This window comes from Rousettus aegyptiacus, unplaced genomic scaffold, assembly GCF_014176215.1.
Source record: "Rousettus aegyptiacus isolate mRouAeg1 unplaced genomic scaffold, mRouAeg1.p scaffold_m13_p_6, whole genome shotgun sequence".
Classification (NCBI taxonomy): domain Eukaryota; kingdom Metazoa; phylum Chordata; class Mammalia; order Chiroptera; family Pteropodidae; genus Rousettus; species Rousettus aegyptiacus.
In genome coordinates this window covers 13,316,237-13,342,358 of record NW_023416309.1, presented here as the reverse complement: position 1 = coordinate 13,342,358, position 26,122 = coordinate 13,316,237, and the positions used below count along the sequence as shown (strand labels likewise).

At 35.5% G+C, this 26,122-nt stretch overlaps 1 protein-coding gene across 2 annotated transcripts in view; it reads left to right on the top strand.

Annotated features, from left to right (window-relative positions):
• Positions 1-26,122, top strand: part of VCL (vinculin) — a 94,851-nt gene that overhangs the window by 10,474 nt on the left and 58,255 nt on the right. For both annotated transcript variants that reach the window (XM_036223570.1, XM_016130822.2), the window contains exon 2: positions 25,317-25,387. In XM_036223570.1, the coding sequence (XP_036079463.1) occupies positions 25,317-25,387 (71 nt within the window). The remainder of the gene's footprint in view (positions 1-25,316; positions 25,388-26,122) is intronic.

Here is a 26,122-nt window from a genome sequence, read left to right as displayed (position 1 = left end):
CATAGTGCTTGGCACATAATAAGAGTCTTGAGGAATATTTGTTGAATGAACAAATGGGAAGACCATTTGCTGCTTCCCAACCAAAAACTGTTTTATGCTTCTTTGGAAAAACATATTGTGCTGTGGGTGAATCTTGGTGCAACTGAACTGCCAATTAGGAGAGTAGCTCTAAATCATTGCTTAGCACAGGGCATTGCCTGTAATAGGACTATCCAGTTCATGTTTCCTGAAAATAAATTCCAGGCATTAAGTCCTGGGATGCAGATGGGGATAATCCTGCCCAGTAAGGACTATGCAGAGTATGTAAGTGTAAATAAAAATATAATATGGATTTGGAATCTCTATTAGTTTTGATTTTTCGCAAATAAATAGAATAGCCATTTTTGGCAAAATGCACTAGTATGAGTTATGGAATACCAAAGTCAGACTTTAGATGTAGATACAATGCAAATTAGCAGACAAACATGACAAGACTCTTGGGAGGCAGTAGAATGTATTGGTTAAGAGTAAAGGCTCTAGAGCTAAACTCCTTGGGTTTAAATCCCACCATTTATTGACACCTGTGAGGTATGTAACATTGGGGAAGTTATTTAATCTGTTTCACACTGTCCTCTGTAAAACAAAGCTAATCTTAGTTCTCGACTCATAGTGTATTATTGTAAGGATATATGAGTTCATAAAGATGTGTAGAACTATGCCTGACACATAGTTAGGAGCTCAATGAGTGTTAGACATATTAATATATTTTCCTATGATTTTAAGTCATATTTTAAATGTTAGTCTAATGAAAAAACAGTGTTGATATTTTAAAAATGTCTAAGCATAACTTCTAACTTTTATTCAACAAGGCAAAATGCCAGTGAAAGCTTTCAGTAGAATTCCATATGTTGTGGAATATACAGTTTTAACAAATGTGGGAAAAATATCACTCACAGTTTAGATGCCTGAGCGTTTTGATTGCCAGTTTCTCATAATTAAAATCGAACATCTAAATTTTTCATTGATAACTCTTTTGTTTGTGAGGGGAAACGTGTATTTTTTTTTTCAATTTATAAGCAAGGATTGGGGGTAGGATTTGGGATTTATCCCAAGCTTCATTGTTCTGTTTTCTGAAAAAGAAAAAGAAAAAGGAAAAGAAAAAAAAACTGAAGGGGTAGTTAGGCCACTCACTAAAATAAATAAGATGGAATCATCCTTTCAGGTAGAGTTGAGAAGTGTGATGCATTTGTGAAATAGAATTCATCTTTTCCTGGAACAGCCAAATTAATTTAACAAATTTTTAATGACTACATACTGTGCCAGATACTGGATGAGCTTAGTATCTCTCGCCTGAAAGGAGGGTTAGACTGCCTCTCAGATGTGCTATCAACATAGGAGTAATAGAGTTAAACGTGTAACTTGTTTGGAAGGTATACCTATTATTTCTAGTCTTTCAGAGCTTTTCTGGAAAATTTGAACTTGCATATTTAATTTCAGAGTCTTTAATTAGCATCTTTACTGTCTTCCTGGGTAATACAAAGATTGTAAAATACTGCTAGTTCCATTGTCCCCTTATATGTGGTTGTCTAACATTTTGTTTCTGTCTCGATTTTTTTTTTTACTCCATAAATTAGACATTGTTGTTTTCTTATACAGTTATTTTTTTCCATTTACCCACCTTTACTATTTTTCTTTGAGATGTTAGAGAAATGATTAACAGAACTTCCCTTCTTGATAAATTCCCTTTCTTCTTGAAGTCCATCCCTTGCCGGTATCTTTAGTGGAGTCTTTGAGTGGAATACACTCTTACGTTCTTATTTCTCTGAAGAAATATTTTGTCTTATTTTTTGAAAGATGATTTCATTGGATATCTAAATCAATCTAGGCTGATAGTAATTTTTTTTCCAGCACTTTGAATATATTGTTCCAGTGTTTCTGCATTCAAATCAGCTATCAGCGTAATGATTATTTTGCTATAGATGACTTTTCTCCCTGGGGTTTATAAGACCTTATTTACCTGTCTTGGGCTTTTTTGGGCTCCCTAATTTTGAGGGTTGATTTATCAATCCTAAAACATTTTTAGCTGTTATCTTTTTGAATTTTGCCTCTCCCCTTATTTTATTCTTTCCCTTTGGAACTCTAATTAGAAAAATGTTACACTTTCTCGCTCTTTCATGTCTCTTAACAGTTTATATTTTCCATTTGGTAATTTCTCTAGCTCTTCCAGTTAACTTATTTTAATTATACAAATGAGCTCACTTTTACATGCAAGGCAGAAGACCTAGAGTCCTTATCAAATCTAAAACATGTCAACAATGATTTTATTGAAGTTGTGTATTAAATAAGTCATGCCCATATCTTTTTGATCTCATGTGGAAGAAAGAAAAATTAAATATGGTGGCTAGTAGCATGGATCCACCTATAGAGATCTTCGAAGAAAAAGGAAAGATCAAGTTGAAGCAGGAGCTTGAAGGAAGGTCTGTAAGGGAAGGGCTGTACTTATTCATGAACTCAGGAATGCCAGTGCTTTTTAATCTTTCCAATATGTATTCCAAGCTGGCATGGACAGAGAACTATGCTGTTAAGATGTTATGCAAAATGAGTAGGGGGATATGTTTAGAATGATCCATTTTGTATTATCCAATATGTGGAAGAGCATATTACTAAAATGTGGTAGGATTGAATGGTGGGATTTCAGGTTAAAATTTTTCTTTTTTCTTGTCATAATTCATATTATTCCTCTCACAATGAACATATACCACTTTTGAAGTAAAAAAAAGATAAGTCCAATATTTTCCACGTCCTTTAATTGTTATTGTTTGCACTATTCTCAGTGCCTGGAATTACCCTTCCTCTCTTGTTAAAATGGGCCCAATGTTGATGTCACTTTTTTTATGGAGTTCTTTCCAGACTGCTCAGTTAAAATTATTCCCTCTCTTTGCTGCATTTTCATAAGGCTTGACCATATTTCTTATCAGATATTATTATGAGTTAGAACTATAGATGTGCAGGTCTCTTTGCACCCCTCTTTCTTCTGACCCCAATCAGCTTTCAAATTTGAGTTCTAGAAGGCATGTAGCGGCTCCCAAAGAGTGAGATTACTTGTACTTGGTAGATATTCTAAAGTTGAATAAGTTGTATTTGCAGCACAGCAGTTTTTTTCTTTGTTAGAGCAAGAAAAGATAGATATAAATTCTGAGTCACAGTCAGCAGAGTTATTTTAAAATTCCGAGGGCAATGATATATGTATGTACACCAGATGAATACTTTTTCCTAATTGAGAAGGCTGCCGAAAATTCTCTGGCATAAAAGGAGCAATAAATAAATAAACATCATCTCTAAAACTACCATCTATTGCACCTCTAAAATTAAAACATGAATGCTACATTTTACTTGACATATACCATAGAACTCTTATCCTTAAACTGGAAGCTCCAACTTGGGCTGTTTGTTCTAAAGCTTCCATAAAGAGGCAAATTCCCCTATTAGTCTACTGCAGTCATATACTGTACTGATGGCACTGAGAAGTGGGGGTGCAAAATCACCTTTTCCCCTCTTCTTGTCTGGAAAGTGACTTTTTAAAAAATTAACTTTGCCAGATAAATAAACCTTTTTCTTTTCTTTTTTTTTCCAAGTAGCATTTTGTTGATCTTTCCTTCCATATCTTTTTCTTCTCCTTCCTTGAAGCTACTAGTCTCGATTGGGCTTGAATATTATCTTCCATTGATGGTTGACTACTAATCTCACTCCTATCCATTACTGCTAAGTAGATCTAAGTACAGCCCTGATCTCAACCTTTTCTTGCTCAGAAACCTATACCTCCTTCCATTGTCTTCTAAATTAATCTACATAGCTCTTTAAAAAAATTTAATATATTTTACACATAATATTGTATACATTTAAGATATACATGTTTCTTTGACTCATTTAAGATATACATGTTTCTTTCTTTGACTCATTTATTATAATATGATTGTCATTGTTACAATATTTATCATACATAATTATGATACAATATTGTTTACCTTATTCTCACTTTTGAAGGCTATCACAATCCTTTCTGTTTTCTATGGAGTGGAGAAGTCAGCTAACTACAGCTGGTGAGCCAAATTTTGTGCTGCCTAGGAGCTAAGAATAGCGTTTACATTTTTAAATGTTTGAAAAAAATCAAAAGAATAATATTTTGTGGCAGATGAAATTATATAAAATTAAAGTTTCAATATCCATAAATAAAGCTTTATTGGAACACAGTCATTCCCATTCATTTATATATTTTCTATGACTGCCTTCAAACTATAATAGTGTTGAGAAGTTGTGGTAGAGACCATACAGCCTGTGAAGCCTAAAATATTTACTTAGTTGGTCCTTCATAGAAAAATTTTCCAACCCTTGTCCTAGAATTATAAATTTATAAAGTTGTAAATAGACCTCAGAGATGTTCTGATCCAACTCTCTCATTTTAAAAATGGGAAAGTGTATTCTCAGACATAATTAACAGTGTGTCTAAGGCAGCTACCTTTGGCAATGGAAAAGCTAAAATGTGAGTTCGTCGCTGGTCCTACCTCACCATAGGACCCCTCCCACAAAGCTTATACCAGCCCAATGGGATTACTTGGCATTTCATGAATAAACTTCATCCCATACCACTTTTGCTTCTATGCACATACTGCATTTCTTTCTATCTGAGATGCCTTCTTCCCAACAGAAATTTTACCCATGCTTTAAGGCTGAGGTAAAATACTGAAGACTGCCCTTATCTCAGCAACTCGTTGAGCTCTCTGTCCACTGCTGATCTTCAGTAGTGCTAAGTTATATCTCCGTGTTGGCAACCATCAGAGTCCTTCATATAGTCTTGATGCACCTTTGTGTCACCTGAATAAGTGTCATCTGCACATTGCCCTACATACAGAATTCTAAGGACATAATTTAAAGAATGAGTTAATCTAAAGATGTCAGGATGTAAGAGACGCTGTCAGGATCTCTAGTTTACTTCTATTAAAGAAAATACAGCACCACTGAGTAATATTTTTGGTAGAATCATCTGTACAGATGAATCCATAGGACGTTCACCTACACCATACACCCTGGGAAGAGAACTTGGATTTGTCCTAAGGGGATTACCTAATTGTGTGATGATTATTTAAGCCTATTTATCAGTTGCTAGGCTTATAGAACTTTGCCTGCTAAGGAAGGGATTTACACTTTAAAATCAAATTCAACAATGAAAACCTTCCAGATTCTCTTAATCTGCAGTTACATCTTTCATATAAACTCTAAATTTGAGATGGTTTCATTTATGAGCAAAATATAGACTTGTGTTCTGATAATGAGTCATCAGGAGTGAACTTGACATTTAGTAAGGACTGAAGATGAAAGGGTTGTAGTTTAGTGTTTAGGTGCTTTGCCAGCATTGTCTTTAATATTTAAAACAATAACAATAACAAAAACCTAGATAGATGATTGGGCTTTCATTATAGTGTGATTTCCTCAATTCTAATTCTGCTTCATCCTTTTTCCAACTAGAAATAAGTTACCTAAGATGGTAGAACCAGAACTTACTAATGAGTTTAGTTGTCTGTGGCAGCTGTTCAACATCTAGACTGCAGTATTGTCATTTCATGTTAGTAAGCAAGTGAAGCAAAGGAAATAAAAGTCTTTCCTGATTAGACCAAGTTGTGTCTCATCTGTTTATGGTATATGAAGAGCAGTGATGAGATACAATCAGCAAAAGGCACAAACACAACTAGTGTTGCTGGGGATTGTCAACAGCTTTTTCTGTCTGTACATCTTGGTCAGTTTGGTCTGGCTGAGTTTGGTCTGGCTGTGCAGTAGCTGTTCTCTCATTTCATTTTTCAGCAAGTTTAGTACTGAGTCTTTACTTGCCCATATCTAGTCACACTAAATTACATATGTAGTAGTTGAGAAGACAAAGTAAAAATATTAAGAAGCCTAAAAGTAAAACTTTCAGGTTTTTTATAAGTATAGGTATCATAAAATAAGGGGTGTTTTTTTTTTTTTTTTGAGCATTTTAATTGGCAGTCTTAACCATTTGACACATTAATATTACATAACATTGTATTTCCAGTTCTGAGTGCTTGTAAGTAATATATTTGTAGCTTGAGCTAGGAAATAGTGATTTTGCTTATGTCCCTAGTTTAATGGGTTAGAGTGTCTAGAGCCAAATTCCATTACTGCAAGGAATAACCTCCAATTGATTGGCAAGCAGTATGCTCCCAGAATTAGTAACAATACTTAAAGTCTTCAAGTGAGCCTAACCCAACCCGACTATAGGAACCTTCCAGCTTCTGGGAAGGGAAACCAATTGTACATTGGTTGGTTAGACTGCATCCTGATGGTTTACATTTGTCTATTGTGAGCTTGAAGTTTTTCTTGTCCTTCTTGCCATCTGACAAAACTTTGGATATCATTGAATTATTCTCTATATTTTTAAAACAAATATAGTAAAGTGGCTAAAGATTAGAGCATGAGTGTGCCGATGTCAACATCACTATCGAGTGATTTTAGGCAAATTAGTTAACCTCTGTGCTGCTATTCTTTATCTGTAAAATGAGACAGTAATGGTACCTACCTCTTAGGGTTGTTATAAGGATTAATGAGATAATGAAAAGCTCCTGACTTAGAGCATGTGCTAAGGGAAAAATACATTTTTAAAGGAGAAAATGGAATTTGCAAATGACTGCAATATTCTGCAATGACAGAGGGAAAGAAAAAGGCACTAATGTTATTTAGCACCTTTTATCTTCCAGGCTCAGTTTTAGGTGATTTACATATTACATTCTGAGAGATTTTACTTTTCCCATTTTACTGATAAGAATTTGCCTAAGAATACAGAGATAGTAGTAGCAGAGCAAGGAGAGGTTCATTCTGAAGTCCCAGTTCTCTTCCCCTTACTCCATATTACCTTCAGGGTAAGGTCTAGGTACCAGTTTTCCTAAGATAAAAATGGATTGCTTTTCAAACATTCATTTACAAATTGGTTTGGAGTTATTTTTCTATAGGGACAATGTTACAAAAGGTGGTTACCAAGCCTTATCTGTAAAAGCTACAATGTAATTGAAATTCTGCCTATTTGTAAACTAAAACTGTTAAGAAAAAGTGTTTGCAATTTAACCTATCAAAGCAGAAAAACAAACAAAAGGTATCTTTAAGTTCTGTGGAATGATAGTACTTTGAGAAGAGCAGATTTGGTTAGAACACAATGAGGAAGAAGATGGAGACTATTTAGATGCTGGTGGGGCCCCGGGATACTTTAGTGGACTAAACATTTATATAGCACAGAGATATCCTATATTTGATAATACTTTATGGTGTACAAAGCACGTTCACATGCATTATTTCCTTATAATCATGTATGACACCGAAAGGACAGATGGTAAAGTCGATCTAATTTCCCTTAGCAATATTTAGCTTTTATTCATGTTTTTATCCATGACTTTTTAAAATGACCTTTGGGAGCCCAGCTAGTCACCTTATAGAGTCACAGAGGATTAGTGCATAGGTGTATTGAAGAAAGAATGAAAATGAAAGAATGAAGGTCTTCCTGAGTTATTTGTGCAGGAATAGAAAGAATTAGAATGGAGTAAAGAGTATATGTGAACAGATATGAAAATGATAGAGTTAAATGTTAACCTATTTTATTAATTATATTTCTTTATCATTTACTTATTTCAGTTGGCACTTATTTTCTGGGCGCTTATTATGTGCCAGTCACTGTGTGTCATGGCTATGAGGGAAAGAAGTTCAGACCCTACCACTAAAGAATTTGTTCTCTACTTGAATCATCTACTAAAGATTTTATTCAGATTATGCAATGATCTTTTCCTTCCACCAGTATTTATGAATATGCAGTAGTTATTTAATTATGAAATTAGTGGAACTAATACTGAATTCCCAATTAAGTAACCTTTTTAATAACTAAAAAATTGAAATAAAAAAAAAAACTAAAGGAGATTGAGTGAAAACCAATCCTTTTATTTTCCCATAATTATTGCTTGAGTTTCTGGCACTAAAAGTAGAATTAAATGGTGAGAATTGGGGGACCTTTTTGTTCTTTTATGCAGCATTTATTTATATATGTTTGAAACCAAAATGAACATCACTTTAAATAGGGTTTGATATACTCTACATAAATGTAGGAATGTTTGTCACTTAACAAAGTATTGCTTGCAGATTAGAAGTGTACCTGGAAACTAAGGAAGTGGAGCCTTGAGGCTGGGATTCAAATTCTAGTTTTGCAACTTTCTTAGATAAATACCTCTCTGAGCATCATTTCTAAAGAATTTGGATTAGATTGCCAAATTCTTTTCCCCTCTGAAATTCTCCATGAAATGGAAGTAGTTATATCTTGTCTTCCATCGAGAAAGATAGGGAAAAAGTGGGTGGTGGAGATAAGTTCCTTGTATTGACTACCTGCTTTATCGTTGAATTGGTAGCCATTCATAATACAAGTTTAAGTGGTTATGAAGTCCACAGAAGAATCCTGAGTTGAGGGACAGAATGAAGTATACACAAATTGGAGGACTGCCCATAGAATCTTCATAAATAGAGATCTTGTGAGTAAGGCTACTCTGCTAACATTTATTTAGCCTTAACTGATACCCTATATCTCATATGGGGTTAGAGTAAACAGCTGCTGCCCAGGCAGCTTAACACTGGTTCTAAGGAAAGTATGTTGCATCAAATGAGCTTATAAAATTTGTCACTTACATGGTTCATCTTCTGTTTAACCCATCCGATTGTGTTCTCATTGATGTCCATGTAAATTGTTTGGCAGTTGGTCAAAATTTGAACCTTGCAGGCACGGGTGGTTTCTCATTACTTACAGATCATTTACTAAGAATATTGTTGATACATTTTAGAAATTTAGTCAATATTTTTTTACTATAAAGGCAATGCACACTTACTTTTTTAAAAAATAGGAAGCACAGAAAAAGATTAAGGAGAAAATAAAAATCATCTGAAATTTGACTTTCTGTGTTGTATTTTCTTCCAGTTATTTTTTTTCAATATGGTTAGGGGAGAGTGGGATGTGAAATTATTAACTGTTAGTGAAATAGCTGAGGCATATGTAAAATTTCACATGACACTCATGATATTGGAGAATTTGCCTAATGCACTGTGCTAATTAACATTGAATCTTTTCGTTAAGTCAGGTGGCACAAACTCAGATGCTTGTAGGGCCAAATAATTAATAAGTGAATCTGGCCAGTTATAGGACACTAGGGAGTGGTAGAGACTGTCTGGTAAATGAAAAAAATGCAGGCTGTGATTGAAGAAAATCACTGCTACCTGCAACTTATTGTTGCCGTGTGGAAACAGGGCTTCGTGTTACCAGATCTTCCTGATATTTAACAAAATCTAGAAATCTTTATTTCTTTTGAATGTGAAATTTCCCATTTAAAAAAATACTGTGCAGGTCAAACAAAATAGATCTGTGGTCATTTGGTCCATACACTGCCATTTGGTCACTCCTGGCATAAGTACTTCTAAGTCTTTCTCACAGTTCTCATAAGAAAAGTATATTTATAAAAGAAAATACTTAGGAGTTTGATAAGAAATTTCCAGGAGATGCTGCAGGAACTTTTTACTCTGTATAAACACTGAGAGGGTTGCCTAGTATAGGGATGACGCTCACATTCCCACAGGGACTGGGCAGTGACGTAAATGAGTGAAAGGGTCTGGATGCTAAGATTATAGTGAGTGATGCAGAGAGTACATTCCCCATGTGGGACATTTGGGTTCTAGCAGATGGTTTCCTTGGTGGAATACAGATGATCTGACATAACCAAATCTTTTGATATTTCAAGAGTTGTCAGAAATTTGTATCTTTGTGAAATTTCTTGAATTTAACAATAGAGGGGGCAGGATACAAAAACCACCCTTGGCCCAAATGCTGTACAAAGACCAAGTTTGTAACTCGGCATAGATCACTTTTTCTCTAAGTATATTCTACAAATCCTGATTACATCATAGGTTAATAGGTGTTGTTAATAAATTAAAAATTCGGGGATTCTGGGAAACATGGGGGAGTAAGAGATGTCCTCAGACCTCTCTCCTTAAAACAACAATAAGCCAGATGTCTAAAACTCAACAAAAAACACCCAAACTGCACTCCTGCATGTCTGAATATGAAATCTGTGCATAAGAGTTACCACAGGTTAGAACTTCAGGTATTGGGTGGTGGACTGGGATAAATAAAGAAACTGCCTTTTGCAGCCGCCAGAGCTCCCTGCAGGAAGAGGGGGAAGGAGAGAAGGTGAGGCAACTTTCCTGAACAGCCCTGCCCAGAAGTGCTGTGAGTTCCACGCAGCCGGTAGCAGGGCCCAGTCATCAGGGCAGAAGGCAGAGAGGCAGGATGGGACCGCAGAGAAATAACAGTTGATTTTTACTGGCTGTGGTTGCAAAACTGAGGCTGAGCCACAGCACCCAACTCCCAACCCAGAGGGCTCCTCTCCCCATACACTCTGAGACTGATCACCGCGGAGCCCCAGGGGAATCTGAGCAAATGCTGCCGAGACCGTAGCCAACACTGACAGGGACTGATACTGAGGATAGTGACTGTAATTAAATATCTATGAGAAAATGAAAAAGGCATTATTTAGGCTTTATATAAAGCAGGGACCCAAGAGGCTTAGATGCTACTTACTGGAACCAAAAGAAAAGCACCTTCTTGGCAGCAGGCTAAAGAGAGACCTTTACATTTCCATTAAAGCCCAGGTGGAGAAATAGTCCATTAAACACCATCATCAACCAAGGTGACAAGGCATCTCAGAAAGAAAGAGAAAAATCTCCAGAAAATAAGCTTACAGACATAGAAATATGCAACTCATGTGATAGAGAGTTCAGGATGGTATTTCTGAAAAAACTCAGTGAGTTCAGAAACAAGTCATATCAACAATTTCAGGAATTGATAAAACAACTAGATGAGCAGAACAAGGAGATTGAAACACTCAAAAAGACCAGAATAGATATTCTGGAGATAAAAATCACATTGCAAGAGTTGAAAAATGAAATAGCAAGCTTGGGAAATAGAGTCGACCAAATGGAGGAAAGGATCAGTGACATCGAAGACAGAAATCAAGAAATAAATCAGAAGGAAGAAGAGAGAAACCAAAAATAAATAAATAAATAAATAAAATATTGAAAGAGAAATATAAGAATTAGCTGATACCACCAGGAAAGGAAACATAAGAATAATGGGCATTCTCGAAGGGGAGGAAAAGGAGCAGGGAATAGAAAGCGTTTTTAGACAAATAGTGGATGAGAATTTCCCAAATCTAAGGAATGAACTGGAGCTTGGAATTCGAGAAGTCAACGGAATATCCAGTTATCTCAGCCCAGAAAGGCCTTCACTAAGACATATTGTATTAAAGTTATCAAAAATCAATGGCAAAAATAGAATTCTCAGGGCAGCCAGGGAAAAGAAAACGGCAACGTATAAAGGAAAACCCATTAGGTTATCCTCAGACTTCTCAGTGTAAACCTTTTAAGCCAGAAAGGAATAGAATAAAATTTTAAACTATTAAGTGAAAGGAACTACCAGCCTAGAATAATGTATCCAGCTAAGCTCTTCTTTAGATATGAAGGAGAAATTAAGACCTTTCCAGACATACAAAAATTGAGGGAATTCTCTACTACAAGGCCTGCAGTACAGGACAGACTGAAAGGGGTCAGCTCACCTAAAACAAAATGACAAAAAACAAACAAACAAACAAAAAACTCAAAACATAATTAGGAGTAAAGTGTGTATCAGGCAAATAGAAGCAGAGCAGTGCAGTCCTTACTAAGAACAGGACATTATAAGCTAAAATAGAGGAGAATTGCTATAGCAAGATAGTAATGAACATTTAGGATACATAGGGACAAACTGAGATAACAATGACTGAAAAGGGGAGGATTCAAAGATCCAAATTCACAACGGGGATGAAGATAAGGCACGCACAGAAGAAAAGGGATGACTGTATCTATGTCTATATGTGTTTATGTGTGTGTGTGTGTGTGTGTGTGTGTGTGTAACCTTTTCACATTCGTAATGGTAACCATGCACCAAAGATTCAGAACTGAGGTATATAACATAAAACAAGAAAAACCAGAGGAAAAATCCACAAAGCCAACCAAAATAAAGAAAACAGAAACACAAGGACCAGGAAGCAATGGAAACACCAAGCTACCAGAAAGCAAAACATAAAATGGCTATAAGAAGACCTCATATTTCAATATTCACCCTAAATGTGAATGGACTGAACTCAAAATACAAAGGCACAGAGTTGTAGATTGGATCAAAAAACAAAACCCAACCATATGTTGCCTCCAGGAGACACATCTCAGTTCCAAAGACAATATAGACTCAAAGTGAAAGGGTGGAAAATGATATTTTAAGCAAATGGCATTCAAAAAAGTGGGAGAAGCGGTATTAATATCAGACGAAATAGATTTCCAAATAAAAAGGTAAAGAAAGATAGTGAGGGACACTTCATAATGGTAAACGGAATCATGCACCAAGAAGACATAACACTGATTAATATCTATGCTCCCTCTCAGGGAGCTCCGAAATATGTAAAGCAATTACTAACAGAACTAAAGAGAGAAACAGACCAAAGCACTATCATAGTAGGAGACCTAAGCACCCCACTGTCGGATATGGACAGATCATCCAAACAGAAAATCAATAAGAAAATAACATCCTTAAATGACACATTAGATCAGCTGAACATAATGGACATATACAGAGCCTTCCATCCCCAAATAGCTGCTTATACATTCTTCTCTAGTGCACATGGAACATTCTCAAGAAGTGACCACATATTGGGACAGAGAGCTAGCCTCAACAAATACAAGAGGTTTGAAATCATACCAACCATATTCTCTGATCATAATGCTTTGAAACTGTAGATCAACTGTAAAAATAAAGCGGGAGGAACCACAAATACATGGATATTAAACAACATGCTACTGAAGAATAACTGGGTCAGAGAAGAAATAAAAAGAGATCAAGAAATACATATAAACAAATGATAATGATAGTACAACATATCAAAACTTTAGGGACACAGCAAAAATGGTCTAAGAGGAAAGTTCATATCATTATAAACCTATCTCCAAAAACAAGAATGATCCCAAATAAACAACCCAATACTTCATCTTAAAAAATAAGAAAAGGAAGAACAAATGAAGCCTAAAGTCAGTAGAAGGAAAGAAATCAAAATTAGAGCAGAAATAAATGAAATTGAAAACAAAAAACAGTAGGAAAAAATAAATGCAACAAAGAGTTGGTTCTTTGAGAAAGTTAATAAAGTTGACAACCCCTTGGCTAGACTCACTAAAGAAAAAAGGGAAAGGACACAAACAAAATCAGGGATGAAAGAGGGGAAATTACCGCTGACGTTGCAGAAATACTGAGGATCACACAAGAATACAATGAAGAAGTATATAATACCAAATTTAATAACCTAGAAGAAATGGACCAGTACTTAGAAAAATACCATCTTCCTAGACTGAATCAGGAATTGGAAAATCTAAATAGACTGATTGATCAGCAGCGTGGAAATTGAAACAATTATCAAAAACCTACCAAAAAGTAAAAGTCCAGGACTGGATGACTTCACCAATGAATTCTACCAAACATTCAAAGAAGATTTAATACCTATTCTCAAACTCTTCCAAAAAAATCAAAGAGGAGGCAATACTTCTCATTTCATGAGGCCAATATTACTCTGATACCAAAAACCTGGTAAGGATAACACAAAAAAAGAAAACTGCAGACTAATATCTCTCATGAACACAGATGCAAAAATTCTAAATAAGATACTAGCTAACCAAATGCAACAACATATTAAAAAAGATTATACACCACAATCAAGTGGGCTTCATCCCAGGGGCACAGGGATGGTTCAACATATGCAAATCGATTAATGTGATTCACCACATAAACAAATTAAAAAGTAACAATCATATGATCATATCAATAGATGCAGAAAGAGCCGTCGACAAGATACAGCATCCATTTATGATCAAAACTTTACAAAATCAGTATAGAGGGAAAGTACCTTACTATAATACAAACCATATATGACAAGCCCTCGGCCAACATTATACTTAATTGTGAAAAACTAAAAACCTTTCCTCTACCATCAGGAACAAGGCAAGGCTGTCTACAATCACCATTGTTATTCAATATAACATTGGAGGTCCTAGGGAGTGCATTCAGACGAGACAAAGATATAAAAGGCATCCTAATAGGAAACGAAGAAGTCAAACTGTCATTATTTGCAGATGACATGATTATATAGAAAACCCTAAAGTCTCCACAAAAACACTACTAGAAACAATAAGCAAATACAGTAGTTTCTCGATACAAAATCAATGTTCAAAATTCCGTAGCGTTCCTATACTCTAAAAATGAAGTGTCAGAAAAGTAGAAAAAATAATTCCTTTTACAATTGCACCAAAAAGAATAAAATAGGAATAAATTTAATGCAACTTGCGAAGGACCTGTATAATGAAAACTACAAGACCCTATTAAAAGAATTTGAAGAAGATACAAAGAAATAGAAAGATATTCTGTGTTCTTGGATTGGAAGAATCAACATAGTTAAAATGACCATATTACCTAAAACAGTATGCAGATTTAATGCAATCTTCATCAAAATCCATTGGCCTTTTTTAGAGAAGTAGAACAAAAAAAAAATCATCAGATTTATATGGAAGTATGAAAGACCCCAAATTGCCAAAGCCATTCTGAGGAAAAAGAATGAGGCTGGAGGCATCACTCTGCCCAACTTCAAATTATACTAAAAGTAACAGTAATCGAAACAGCATGGTATTGGCAGTAAAACAGACACACGGACCAGTGGAACAGAATCAAGAGTCCAGAAGTAAACCCATATTTATATGGGCCAATAATTTTCGATAAAGAAGCCAAAAACATACAAGGACAGCCTCTCCAATAAATGGTGCTGGGGACACTGGAAAGCTACCTGCAACAGAATGAAACTAGACTATTGTCTATCACCCCACACCAAAATTAACTCAAAATGGATTAAGGACCTAAATATAAGACCTGAAACAATAAAATGCAAAGAAGGAAGCATAGGAACTAAACTCAAGGACCTTTGACTTAAAGAGGATTTTATGAATTTGACCTCAAAAGCAAGGGAAGTAAAAGCCAAATATAAATGAGTGGGACTATAGGAAATTTTCCGCTCAGCAAAAGAAACTGTCAACAAGGTAAAGAGACAACCATTCAATGAGAACATATATTTGCACACAACGCCTCCAATAAGGCCTAATATCCAAAATATACAAAGAACTCATATGACTCACTAACAAGAAAAAACCAAATAATCCACTCATAAAATAGGCAGAGGACCTCAACAGACACTTTTCCCTAGAGGACATACAAATGGCCAGCAAACATATGAAAGGATACTCAACATCACTAGCTATTAGGGAATAACAAATATTGGAGAGGATGCAGAGAAAAAGGAACCGTTATAAACTGCTGATGGGACTGCAAATGGGTACAGCCAGTATGGAAAACAGTATGGAGGTTCCTCAAAAAACTAAGAATTGATCTACCATATGATTTAGTAATCGTGCTGGGTATTTACCCCAAAGACTTGAAAGCTCATATCTGAAAAGATATTTGCACACTGATTTTCATAACAGCATTATTCACAGTACCTTGCTTGCTTCATAATCCATATCTTATTTCCTGCCTCCTTTCCTTCATCCTATCATGCTCAGTTTTATCCTATTTAAACAAAATAATAACCCTTATACCTTATGTAAAAATGAACTCCAAATATTTTGTGGACCTAAATGTAAAAGTAGTTTAAATTCTTAGAATAACATATAGGAGTAAATATTCATGATGTTGGTTAGGCAAAACTTTCTTAAATACTACAGCCATGTGACCCATAATGACATTTTGGACGGTGATGAACCAATGATGGTGGTCCCATGAGGTTATAATGTAGCTGAATTTCCTATAAGAAATAGATGTGTGGTTTGCTAGAAATTTTTTTCTTTGACAGGAACAATATCTGCCAGTTGTTTTTGTTTCACTCAGCATTTTAGTTTTGAGTGCACAGATTACATCCCAATCAGTCAGCCACTGACCTGTTTCAGCACAGGGGAGCTGGTTCCCCCATCAGTACATTTTCAGAGGGTGCTATAGCCTTCCCAGATCTAGTTTGATAGTCTTCAGAGTATATTGCTATAAATACTTTGTTGAGGACCTCAGATCCTGTACAAGGACCAAGGTCCTCAGGAGCTACCTTAACAAGTATTTAGTACCACTACCACTTTAATAAAAGCTTTCTGTGGTGGTATGGATCTATCCTGTCCCTATACTTTTAAAATATTTTCAGGTCGTAATGACATAAAGCATAGATAAGTTTTATTTCTTCCATCAGTTCAGTGCCAAAGAGAGCCTTCTTTGCCAGATATAATCAATAGAACCAAAACCATATTTGGAAAGTCAAAATATTGAGTTCTCTGTTCTACACCCTCTCTGTTAAACACTGCTTTTTAAAAATAAATACCACAAAGTTCCATAAATTAACCACTGCTCTAACATGCAAGAGTCAAAAACCACATTGCCATGACAATCCCCTGTGTTTCTTTATCTCATCTTGTTTTCTTATTGCTGCTAATCCTCAGGCCACCTTTCACTCCCTCCTGACAGTCACTATTAAGGTGATCTATGCCTTATCCAGTCAGTTAGTTTCTCTTTGATATTTCCAATCAATGTGCGCACATCCCTGTCATAGAGCAGCATTGACTTCTGACTCTGTAGGAAGGAAGGAGGGGCGGGCTGTGGGGCAGTATTCATAAAGGCCCCAGTAGTGCACAGTAATGCCCTAGGGCTTCACATTCACTCAGCACTCAGTGACTCACCTAGAGCATCTTCCAGTCCCACAAGCTCCATTCATGTTAAGTGCCCTATACAGGTGTGGCATTTTTTATGTTTTATACTGTGTTTTTACTATATGTTTTCCGTGTTTAGATGTTCAGATATAAAGATACCATCATATTACAGTTTCCTATAGTATTCAGTACAGTAACATTGTGTACAGGTTTGTAGCCTGGGAGCAATAGGCTATACCATATAGCCTAGGTGGGTAGTAGGCAATTCAATTTAGGTTTATGTAAGTGCACTCTACGGTCTTTGCACAACAATGAAATCACTTAATGATACATTTCTCAGGACATATCCCCATCATTAAGCAATGCATGACTGTATACCAAAAGTACAAGCAAAAAAAAAAAAATAGATAAATTGGACTTCATTCAATTAAAAACTTTTGTACTGTGAAAAAATACTTCAAGAAGGTGAAAGGAGAACACATAGAATAGGAGAAAGTATTTGCAAAATACACATAACCTAATTAAAATATGTGTAAATTATCTGAATTTCAAAGGAGATATACAGATGATCAATGAGCACGTGAGAAGATGCTCAATATCATTAGCTGTCAGAGGTATGCAAATCAAAATCAGGGTGAGACACCAATGTATCTAGGATGGCTATAATTTAAAAAGAAACAAAACAGATAAGAACAAGTGTTGAAGATGTGGAGAAATTGGAAACTACATTGCTGGTGGGAATGTTAAATTGTCCAGCCTCTTTGGAAAATAATCTGGCAGTTCCTCAAGCCATTAAGCAGATTTACCATATGGGTCAGTAATTCTACCCCAATAGACATGAAAACATACATCTACACAAAAATATATATACTAATGTATAAACATTCATAACAGCCAAAAAGTAGAAATGATCCAAATGCCATCAACTGATGAATGATAAACAAAATGTGGTATAATCATACAGTGGAATATTATTTGGCAATAAAAAGCAATGAAGTACTGATACATGCTACAACATGATATAAGCCAGTCACTAAAGATTGCTTATTATATGATTTCATTTATATAAAATATCCAGAATAGGCAAATCTATAGAGACAAAGTAGATTAGTGGTTGCCTGAGGCTGGATGTAGGGGGAGAAGGATTAGGAATAAGAGGAGAGACTGCTAATGGGTTTCTTTTGGGGGTAATAAAGAAGTTCAAAGTGATGATTGCACAACTCTGTCAATGTATTAGAAACCACTAACCTCTCTCTGGCAGTTGACATTATTGACTGTTCTTTCACTTTCTTTAAACTGTTTCTTTGGCTTTCGCGAAACAATTCTGCCATTCCCTCTGCTTCTTTCAGATATTTCTTTCTCAGCTCTTTTCACCAGCTTGTTCTTCTACCATCTTACTCTCCCACTAGCTGGTTATCCATTGGTGGTGGTGGGTCTTGGTTTCATTCATTGTCCAATATTTTTAGAATCACCTTATTGCTTGTTACTATCCAATCTATTTGTTCAGCCCAGGAAAGTAAACTGAGGAACCATCTATTTAGGTGCTTATTGAACATTTACTTATTTACATCTAAATATTCTATTGAGTACTAACTAGTTTTCTTCTCAGATAGATCTGGTGTTCCTCCTGTATTACCTGTACTACCAAGTCACTTGAGTCAGGAGCCTGGGAGTCATCCTAGATTTCTCCCTCTACATGGAGTGAGTGTCACAAAGATACATCTCTTACATCTACCTTCATTTCCATGTATACTGCTTCTTTAGTTCATCTTCGGTTTATCTTTCACTAAGACTCTAATCTCCATAAGCTCAGGGGCCATGTGCGTTTTCTTCACTGCTGTCTGTAATTCCTGGCTCATGATATGTTATATCAATATTTGTTGGTTGACTAAATGAACTAAGAAGTAAACTTTTTCTTCCTACCTTTCTTCCCTCTTGTTCATTCTTGCTGCTGAATTTTTCTTGTTGAAATGCAAGAAAATAATGTTTTGCTTAGAATCATTAAATAATTTCTCATTGCTTAGAGAATAAAGTCTAAGCACATTGCATATCCTTCTTCATGTGTCCTCCTTCTGCTTCTCCAACTTCCTTTCTTCTCCTCCTCTCCTCTCTACCCAATACCCTGTGTTCTAGTCATGTGCATCTGTATTCCCTTAACTGGCCATTCTCACAAATATGTTGCCCCACTACTCCTTTCTTCCCCCAATCCTATTACTTCTGGAGCACTCTTATCGGCCTTCCTAGAGTATCTTTTCTTCTGTGAAACCTTCCTACCTCACTGATACAGAGCCAAAACTTGCATGTAACTCTATAGTATGCTATACTCAGTAACAATAATTTCAGTGTTTTCTTGTCCGTGAAGGGCAAGGACTGAGTCTTGTTTTTGTATCCTCATCCTCAGGGTTGTACACATTTCCCACCACATAGGAAGTACTCAGTAAGTGCTTGAGTAAGTGAACAAGTAAGTTGGAAACCAGAGAGGTTAAGAATCCTTGTTTTTCTGGAATGTGGCTTTTTAAACACCTGACTCTGGCATATCATCTGTGAATGATCTGAAAGGTACCAGTGAGAGGGTGGATGGATTACAAGTCTATCACCACTGCAGGAAAACAAAGGCGTTGCTGATAGTAGGTCACATACATTATTACTCTTGTATGGACACAGTACATATCAGAATGGCTGTTCAGTATAATGGATTGATCAGCTTCATACTTATGCCATAAAAAACATTGATTTGAGCCAGACTGAGTACAGGCAGATGGATACACATTCCCTTGTCTGGTCACAATCAATTGGTCACAGTCAATTTGCCCTGTAGCTTGGCCCACTATAACTTTAACTGCGAGTTAGTCTTGTGTTTTCATTATTTGTATCTTTTGGTCCAAATACATTAAAAACTCTATTGATTACCATCTCCCTGCCACCCTTCGAATATACTGCTCTATAGTTACCACTTACACTGTACAAATTGGTAACACAAGTCCTCCCTGCTGTGTTTCATCTTCCTGTTTTTTTAGTCTAGCTAAGGGAGACATCTATATTAACATATTTTTTAGTCCAGATAGTGACTTGAATCAGCCAAACTTTTTTTTTTTTTTTTTGCTGGAGAGAAACCAAACCTCTGTATATTACTGAACCAAATCAAATAGATTGTAATAAAAGAAGTGATAATAACAACAGTGGATGACAAAAAGCCTCTCACAGAGAATTTTGAACTAAAGTCACAAATTGAACAAAAGCTATTTAGATTAAGCGCGGAACAAAGTAAGAGCTCTTCAAAAGGAACAGGGCTTCCTGCCAAGCCCCTAGAAATGCCCGCAGGCCTCTTACTCATTCACAGTCATTATTTCAGTTTATGTCTAAGGATGGTTTATTTCTTGTATCATTCTCTTCTCACCATCTAGCGGGCACATAGTTGGCACTTGCTGGCTCTTTATTGAGTTGAATGGAATTGGGCTCAAGAGTGAGAGGTAATTTTCTGAAGAAGAAAATAAAAGAGGAATAATGTTAGCAGTGAATAGAATCAATAAATCTGAGTTTCAGCAATGGAATAAACTTTGGAAAAAAAATAAAATGAATCTGCTATAAAGTTAGATTTCTTTGAAAGGGTTGTTCTTAAATGCTGACCTGGAAAACCTGCTCAGAGCTTAGACTATAACTAAGATCTATATGTCATTCTTCTCCCTCTCACCCCCACTGCCTCACCCCGCTGTGTGTATTGTGTGTGTGTGTGTGTGTGTGTGTGTGTGTGTGTGTGTGTGTGTGTTTTAACCCTTTCGTATAACAGACCTTTTTTTTCAGAGGGAATAAGATTTATTTTAAGGTTCAGGCATCTAGTTTCAACTTACAGTCATAAAATGTAAAATATACAGGAATTAAGATCTTTTAAAATTTATATTTATTAATCATTTTATATGTGTTCTGTTTCCAAAAAGAATTTAAGGTAGGAAATGAGGACTTAAGGTAGAAAAGGTAAAGGTGAATTTCCTTTATCAGAGAGCTAAAATGGAGTGTGGTCAGCCCACAGTAGTTAAGTGAGGAGACACCTAAAGAGGTCACATAGTGTAGAAGAAATATTTGAGTAATAAATAATTTATGGTCACAAGGCCATTTATTAGCTAGATTGAAACTAGAAACCAAGTCACCAAATTCCCATGTGTGGGCTCTTAACATGTATGTAGCAAAAAAATTTGGCTTAAGCAGCTAAGCGTTTTGATGACCTGGTATGGAACAGGTTCAAGAACCATCTGTCAAAATTATTATCAACCTGCTTGTTTTCAGAGTTGTAATTTTTTAGGAATCATATGCTCCTCTATACCAAGGCTGACCTCCAGAAATAATGTTTTTCCACAAGCCACGAAGATTGCTGCTAGTTAACAAAGAGCATTTTGTAAATTAATCCCTTTCTTAATTATTCTACTCTTTTTATTAGGAAAAGGTGAATGCTATAGATGGTGTGGGGAGGGAGGAGGAAAGTACATTGCCTGTGATCTCCTGGTTGATGGCTTAAAAACATGAAGATTGTCTTCTGCACTCCTAGATATGCTTGGCCACGTGTTCACAAAAGAGAAGATTTTCTGGTCCTGCTGTCTCTAGAAACTGGCTTCTTTGGAAGCTCTTGACTTGATACTTCAGTGATAGAATACTGAATTGGAAAACTCTAGAACAGAGGGTAACAGCCTTTGAATAAATGGGCAGTTTAAGTTATGTAATTCTCTCTTCCTTCATTTGGCATAATATAGCCCTTCCCAGGCTACTCAAGCTTTCCTTTTGAGCCTCATTTCCTCTGCTGAAGCCACACCAGCCTTTCTTTCTTGTCTTGTTAATTATGTGCTCAAACACATCTGAGCCTTTGCCTGTGCTCTTCTTTCTGCTTGGGCTGTCTGATCCCTCTTTTCTACTTGACAACTCCTGCCTTTCCAGGCTCAGCTCCTTTCTTTTATGAAGAAACCATGTAGCAAAGGCAAAAGTGAAAATTAATCTAGCAGCTGTGTGAAGAGCAGATTAGAAGAAGGAGATGTCTAGAGGCAGCAAGAACAGTTTTAAGAGACAATTAAAGTCCCATAGACCTGAGCGGTCCAATATGGTAGCCACTAACCACATGTAGTAATTTAAATTAAAATTATTTGAGAGAAGTCAATCTGAAAAGGCTACATACTGTATTTTTTCAACTATACCACAATTTGGACAAGGCAAAACTATGGAGACAATAAAAAGATCGGCAGTTATCAGGGGTTTGGGGACAGGAAGGGATGAATAGACAGAGCACAAGATTTTTAGGGCAATCCTCTGTATAATACCATAATGATGGGTACATGCCGTTATTTGTCAAATCCATAGAATATACAGCACCAAGAGTGAACCCATCATAGTAATGTAAATGATGAACTTTGGGTGAATATGATGTGTCAGTGGTAGGTTCATCAGTTGTAACGAATGTACTGCTCTGGTGGGAGATGTTGATAATGGGGGAGGTTCTTGGTGTATGGGGGCAGGTTCTTGGTGTATGGGGGCAGGAGGTGTTTGGGAAATATGCGTATCTTCCCCTCAATTTTACTGTTAACCTAAAACACTGTAAAAAATGGTTTTAATTAAACAATTTTAAATTAATTAAAATTAAATAAAAGTAGTTCAGCTCCTCAGTTGCACTACCCACATTTAAAGTGCTCAATAGCCACATGTAACTAATGGCTACTGTATTGGGTAACACAGTTTAAATAGAACATTTCCATCATAACAAAGTTCAATTGGATAGCATTGCCAAAAATCAACTCCACAAGTAAAAATGGCATTCATTCTACGTAATCATGTTTATGTATTGTATTTTAAAAATGGGACCATTCATTGTACTTGACCTAATTCTATACCGAGTGTATTGAAGATTGGAGCATTTGTGGATATTGTCACTGCAAGTATGAATGTGGCTTAGAATAATAAATCAGAGTTAGTGCCCATTACTTAAATATTTAAAAATAGCTTTTAAATAGGTAGCCCTTGAGTATGTTTTATTATCTATTTCTCTTTACCTCTGCCTTTACAAAAAAGACAAAGTAATTAAATAAAATTCATTCTTTAGTGATTACCTCTACTGAAGTCAGAATATTTGCTATTTGCAAAATTGTTTTAACAGTTTTGCCTAGTGTACTCATGGTGGTTGTATTTTTTCATGAAAAATCTTTGCCATATATTGACCATCTAGCATTGCTGTCTTTGCAGACATTTTATTTAATTGACCTGCAAGTTATTTTTTATTTTTCTTTCCCTCCCAGCCCCTGTCTACTCCCCAGGCCCTATCCCACCCAGCCCAAGAGCAAGCCCTGTTCTTCCTCCAAAAGAACTAATTCTCCCTTTCTCCCCTTTCAGGTCTTACTTTAAGTCACTGTCACCTTTCCTCTGGATGACTGCAGTAGCCTCCTAACTGGTCACCCTGCTTTCCCTTGCCTACTAAGATCACTTCTTGTCACAGGCAAAATGACCTTTTAAAAAGAAAGTCAGATGATATCAATCTCTTGTTTAGTACTCCTGCTTCCTATTGTACTTAGAAAAGATTCCAAACACCTTAACTTGGCCTAAAAGGCTCTTTGTGTCTGGCCTTTGCTTTCTTACCCAACATCATCACCATACTTTCCTCCTCACTAAGCTTTAGCCATGCTGGCCTCTTTAGGGTTCCTTGAATATGTATATGTGTTCGTGTGTGTGTGTGTGTGTGTGTGTGTATGTGTGTGTGTTTGTGTGCGCGCACGCGCGTGTGTAGAAATAAAAGGACTCTTCGTGTATCTAGATGTGAATGTCCCTCTAGGCCCTTTATACTTAATGTGAGCTAGTGACTTTGTTGCTGAACATTATTTTTTACTTCATGAAATTATGGCCAACAGCTTTTTGGTTGATTTTAGTTGGAAAATATGGTGAACAATGCATCTGGAAATATTCTGTCATGTTTTGATCTGAGAAACTACAGAACCAGCTGCTGATTTAAAAGGCTTTTATTGTGATACAGACAGTCTGTTGTCTACAAAAGCACTGGCTATTACACAGTGGTATATGTGTGTTGCTCTTTTTCTGAGCTATTAAATTGAGAGCAAAAAACTTGTGCTCAATAACTTATGCATGACTTGTATTCCCTGAGAATAGTTTATTGTGTTATTTAGTTGCTTTACTGTGCATTTGGGGACTTGTTCTTACTTTTTTCTTCTTTAAACTTAATCAAAAGTTAAATGGTTAAATAGTAGGATTTAGAAAATTTCACAGATTTCTGCATCAAATGTGGTTTATATTTATCATTTAACACTCTTAGGTAGCTTTATATTGATAAAATTGTGACTTTCATCATTCACTATATTAAAGTTTACTTTTTCTAGAATACTTTATAACATGTAATATAGTGAAAGAAAAATTGACCTCCAAGCCTTACATAGGAATAATTTTGAAGAAAGTGTGTATGTGTACCATTTGTAGTATAATAAATACATGTGCACATACACACAATCTGGTTTAACTTTTAATATTTAAATATATTTTTAATTTATTATTTTTATTCCTTTTAAATGAAATATGTCAGAAAATTTCCCATAGTGCCGTCTTTATAACCATTGTTTTAATGGCCCCATTGTACTCAATCTAAAGAGACATCTTAATTTACTTAATTGTTCCTCATTGTTGGATATGTTATTTTAAAAACGTCTTAGCTTTCATAACTAACATGATAGTGAATACTTTTGTAAATATTGTTATTACCACATTTGGTATTATTGCTTATAGTGTGTAGTTTCATAAGTGGAATATCTGGGAAGATATGACATTTTTTATGTCTCAACATGCATTAACAAATGATTTTTTAAAGAGAATATACCAGTTTATATTGCTGCTAGCAGGGTCTAAAACTATTTTGTTGCAGCATTTAGCATTATATATTTTTTCTTTTTAAATTGTTCTACAACTAGGGAAAAAATTTGTTGATTACTAGTGCAGTTGTGTATTTTCATATGTTTGATTTTAGTTTCAGAGTCATAATTGCTTCACATGTCTTTCCCAGTTCAGTAACATCAATTTTTTTCTGTATAGACATTTTAGCCTACCCTACTTGATTCAAGTACTTCATGTAGTCTTTTAGAGATGTGGCAGTTTGTTAATTAAATGTACATACATCACAGATACATAGTCTCAATGATGAATTTTTTTTTTTCACTCACTGTATTCAGTGATGCCTTTGTATTAGTTACTCTGGAGAAGGGTTAATGCACTGTGTTTACTCCATATTGTTATCCAGGTATTTTGTGGAAGCATATATGGGAGCAATCTTGGTAATTTCAAAATATCCAGAAATTTTATTTGAATCTAGAAACTTCAGTGATAGAGTTCCCATAAAATGTATGTTTTAAATATGTCGAAGTAATAGTTTTAAGAGTCTGGGAATTTATATTCGAATTGCGAATCTTTCTCCCCTGTAGGTTGGAAAAGAGACTGTTCAAACCACTGAGGATCAGATTTTGAAGAGAGATATGCCACCAGCATTTATTAAGTGAGTAATTATAACATTTTTCTATTGCTAAGCAGAATAATCCTCTTCTTAAAAAAGAAACGTAACTGATTCTGAGAGCAGTTGTTGTTTTTTTTTAATGTAAGGCTGTGTTTACAATTGAAATTTCAATTTTTCATCTTCCAGCATTTAGGTTTCTTACTGTTGATTTTATTCACTGGTGTCAGGCATTTTAAACGTAATTATTTTTAATAAAACCATGACTTCTGAGTTGTTTTCCAGAATGGAAAGAATTCCGAAATATTCTGATCTTAGCATGCATGAATCTGAATTACATACTAAACACCTTTGCTTGGTGATAAGAGATTAACAGTTGATAAAAGCTTTAAAAAAACAGTTGCATTTTAAATTTAAATTAAATTTACTTATCACCTAATTTTCCTACAAATAATTTTCAGGCATTTGTCCTATCCTGTATATAGGTAGAGATACTAACTTTTGATTAGTTAAAACTCAGGTTCTTGATTATATTGTGTTTGATTAATAGCTTTGTTCTATATGGCAGTCAAGTCCTAAGTAAAAGTAAAGTCTGATGCGTAATTCAATTAAAAAAAAGTAGAACCTCTACAGGTCAATAAGAATGAGGTAAGTATTCAATTACAAAAAGGGGGCAAAAGATTTTTATAAGCAGTTCAAAAAAGAGGAAATCCAAATGACCAATAAACCTATGAAAAGGTAGCCTATCTCATCAGTGATCAGCAAAATGCAAATTATTCT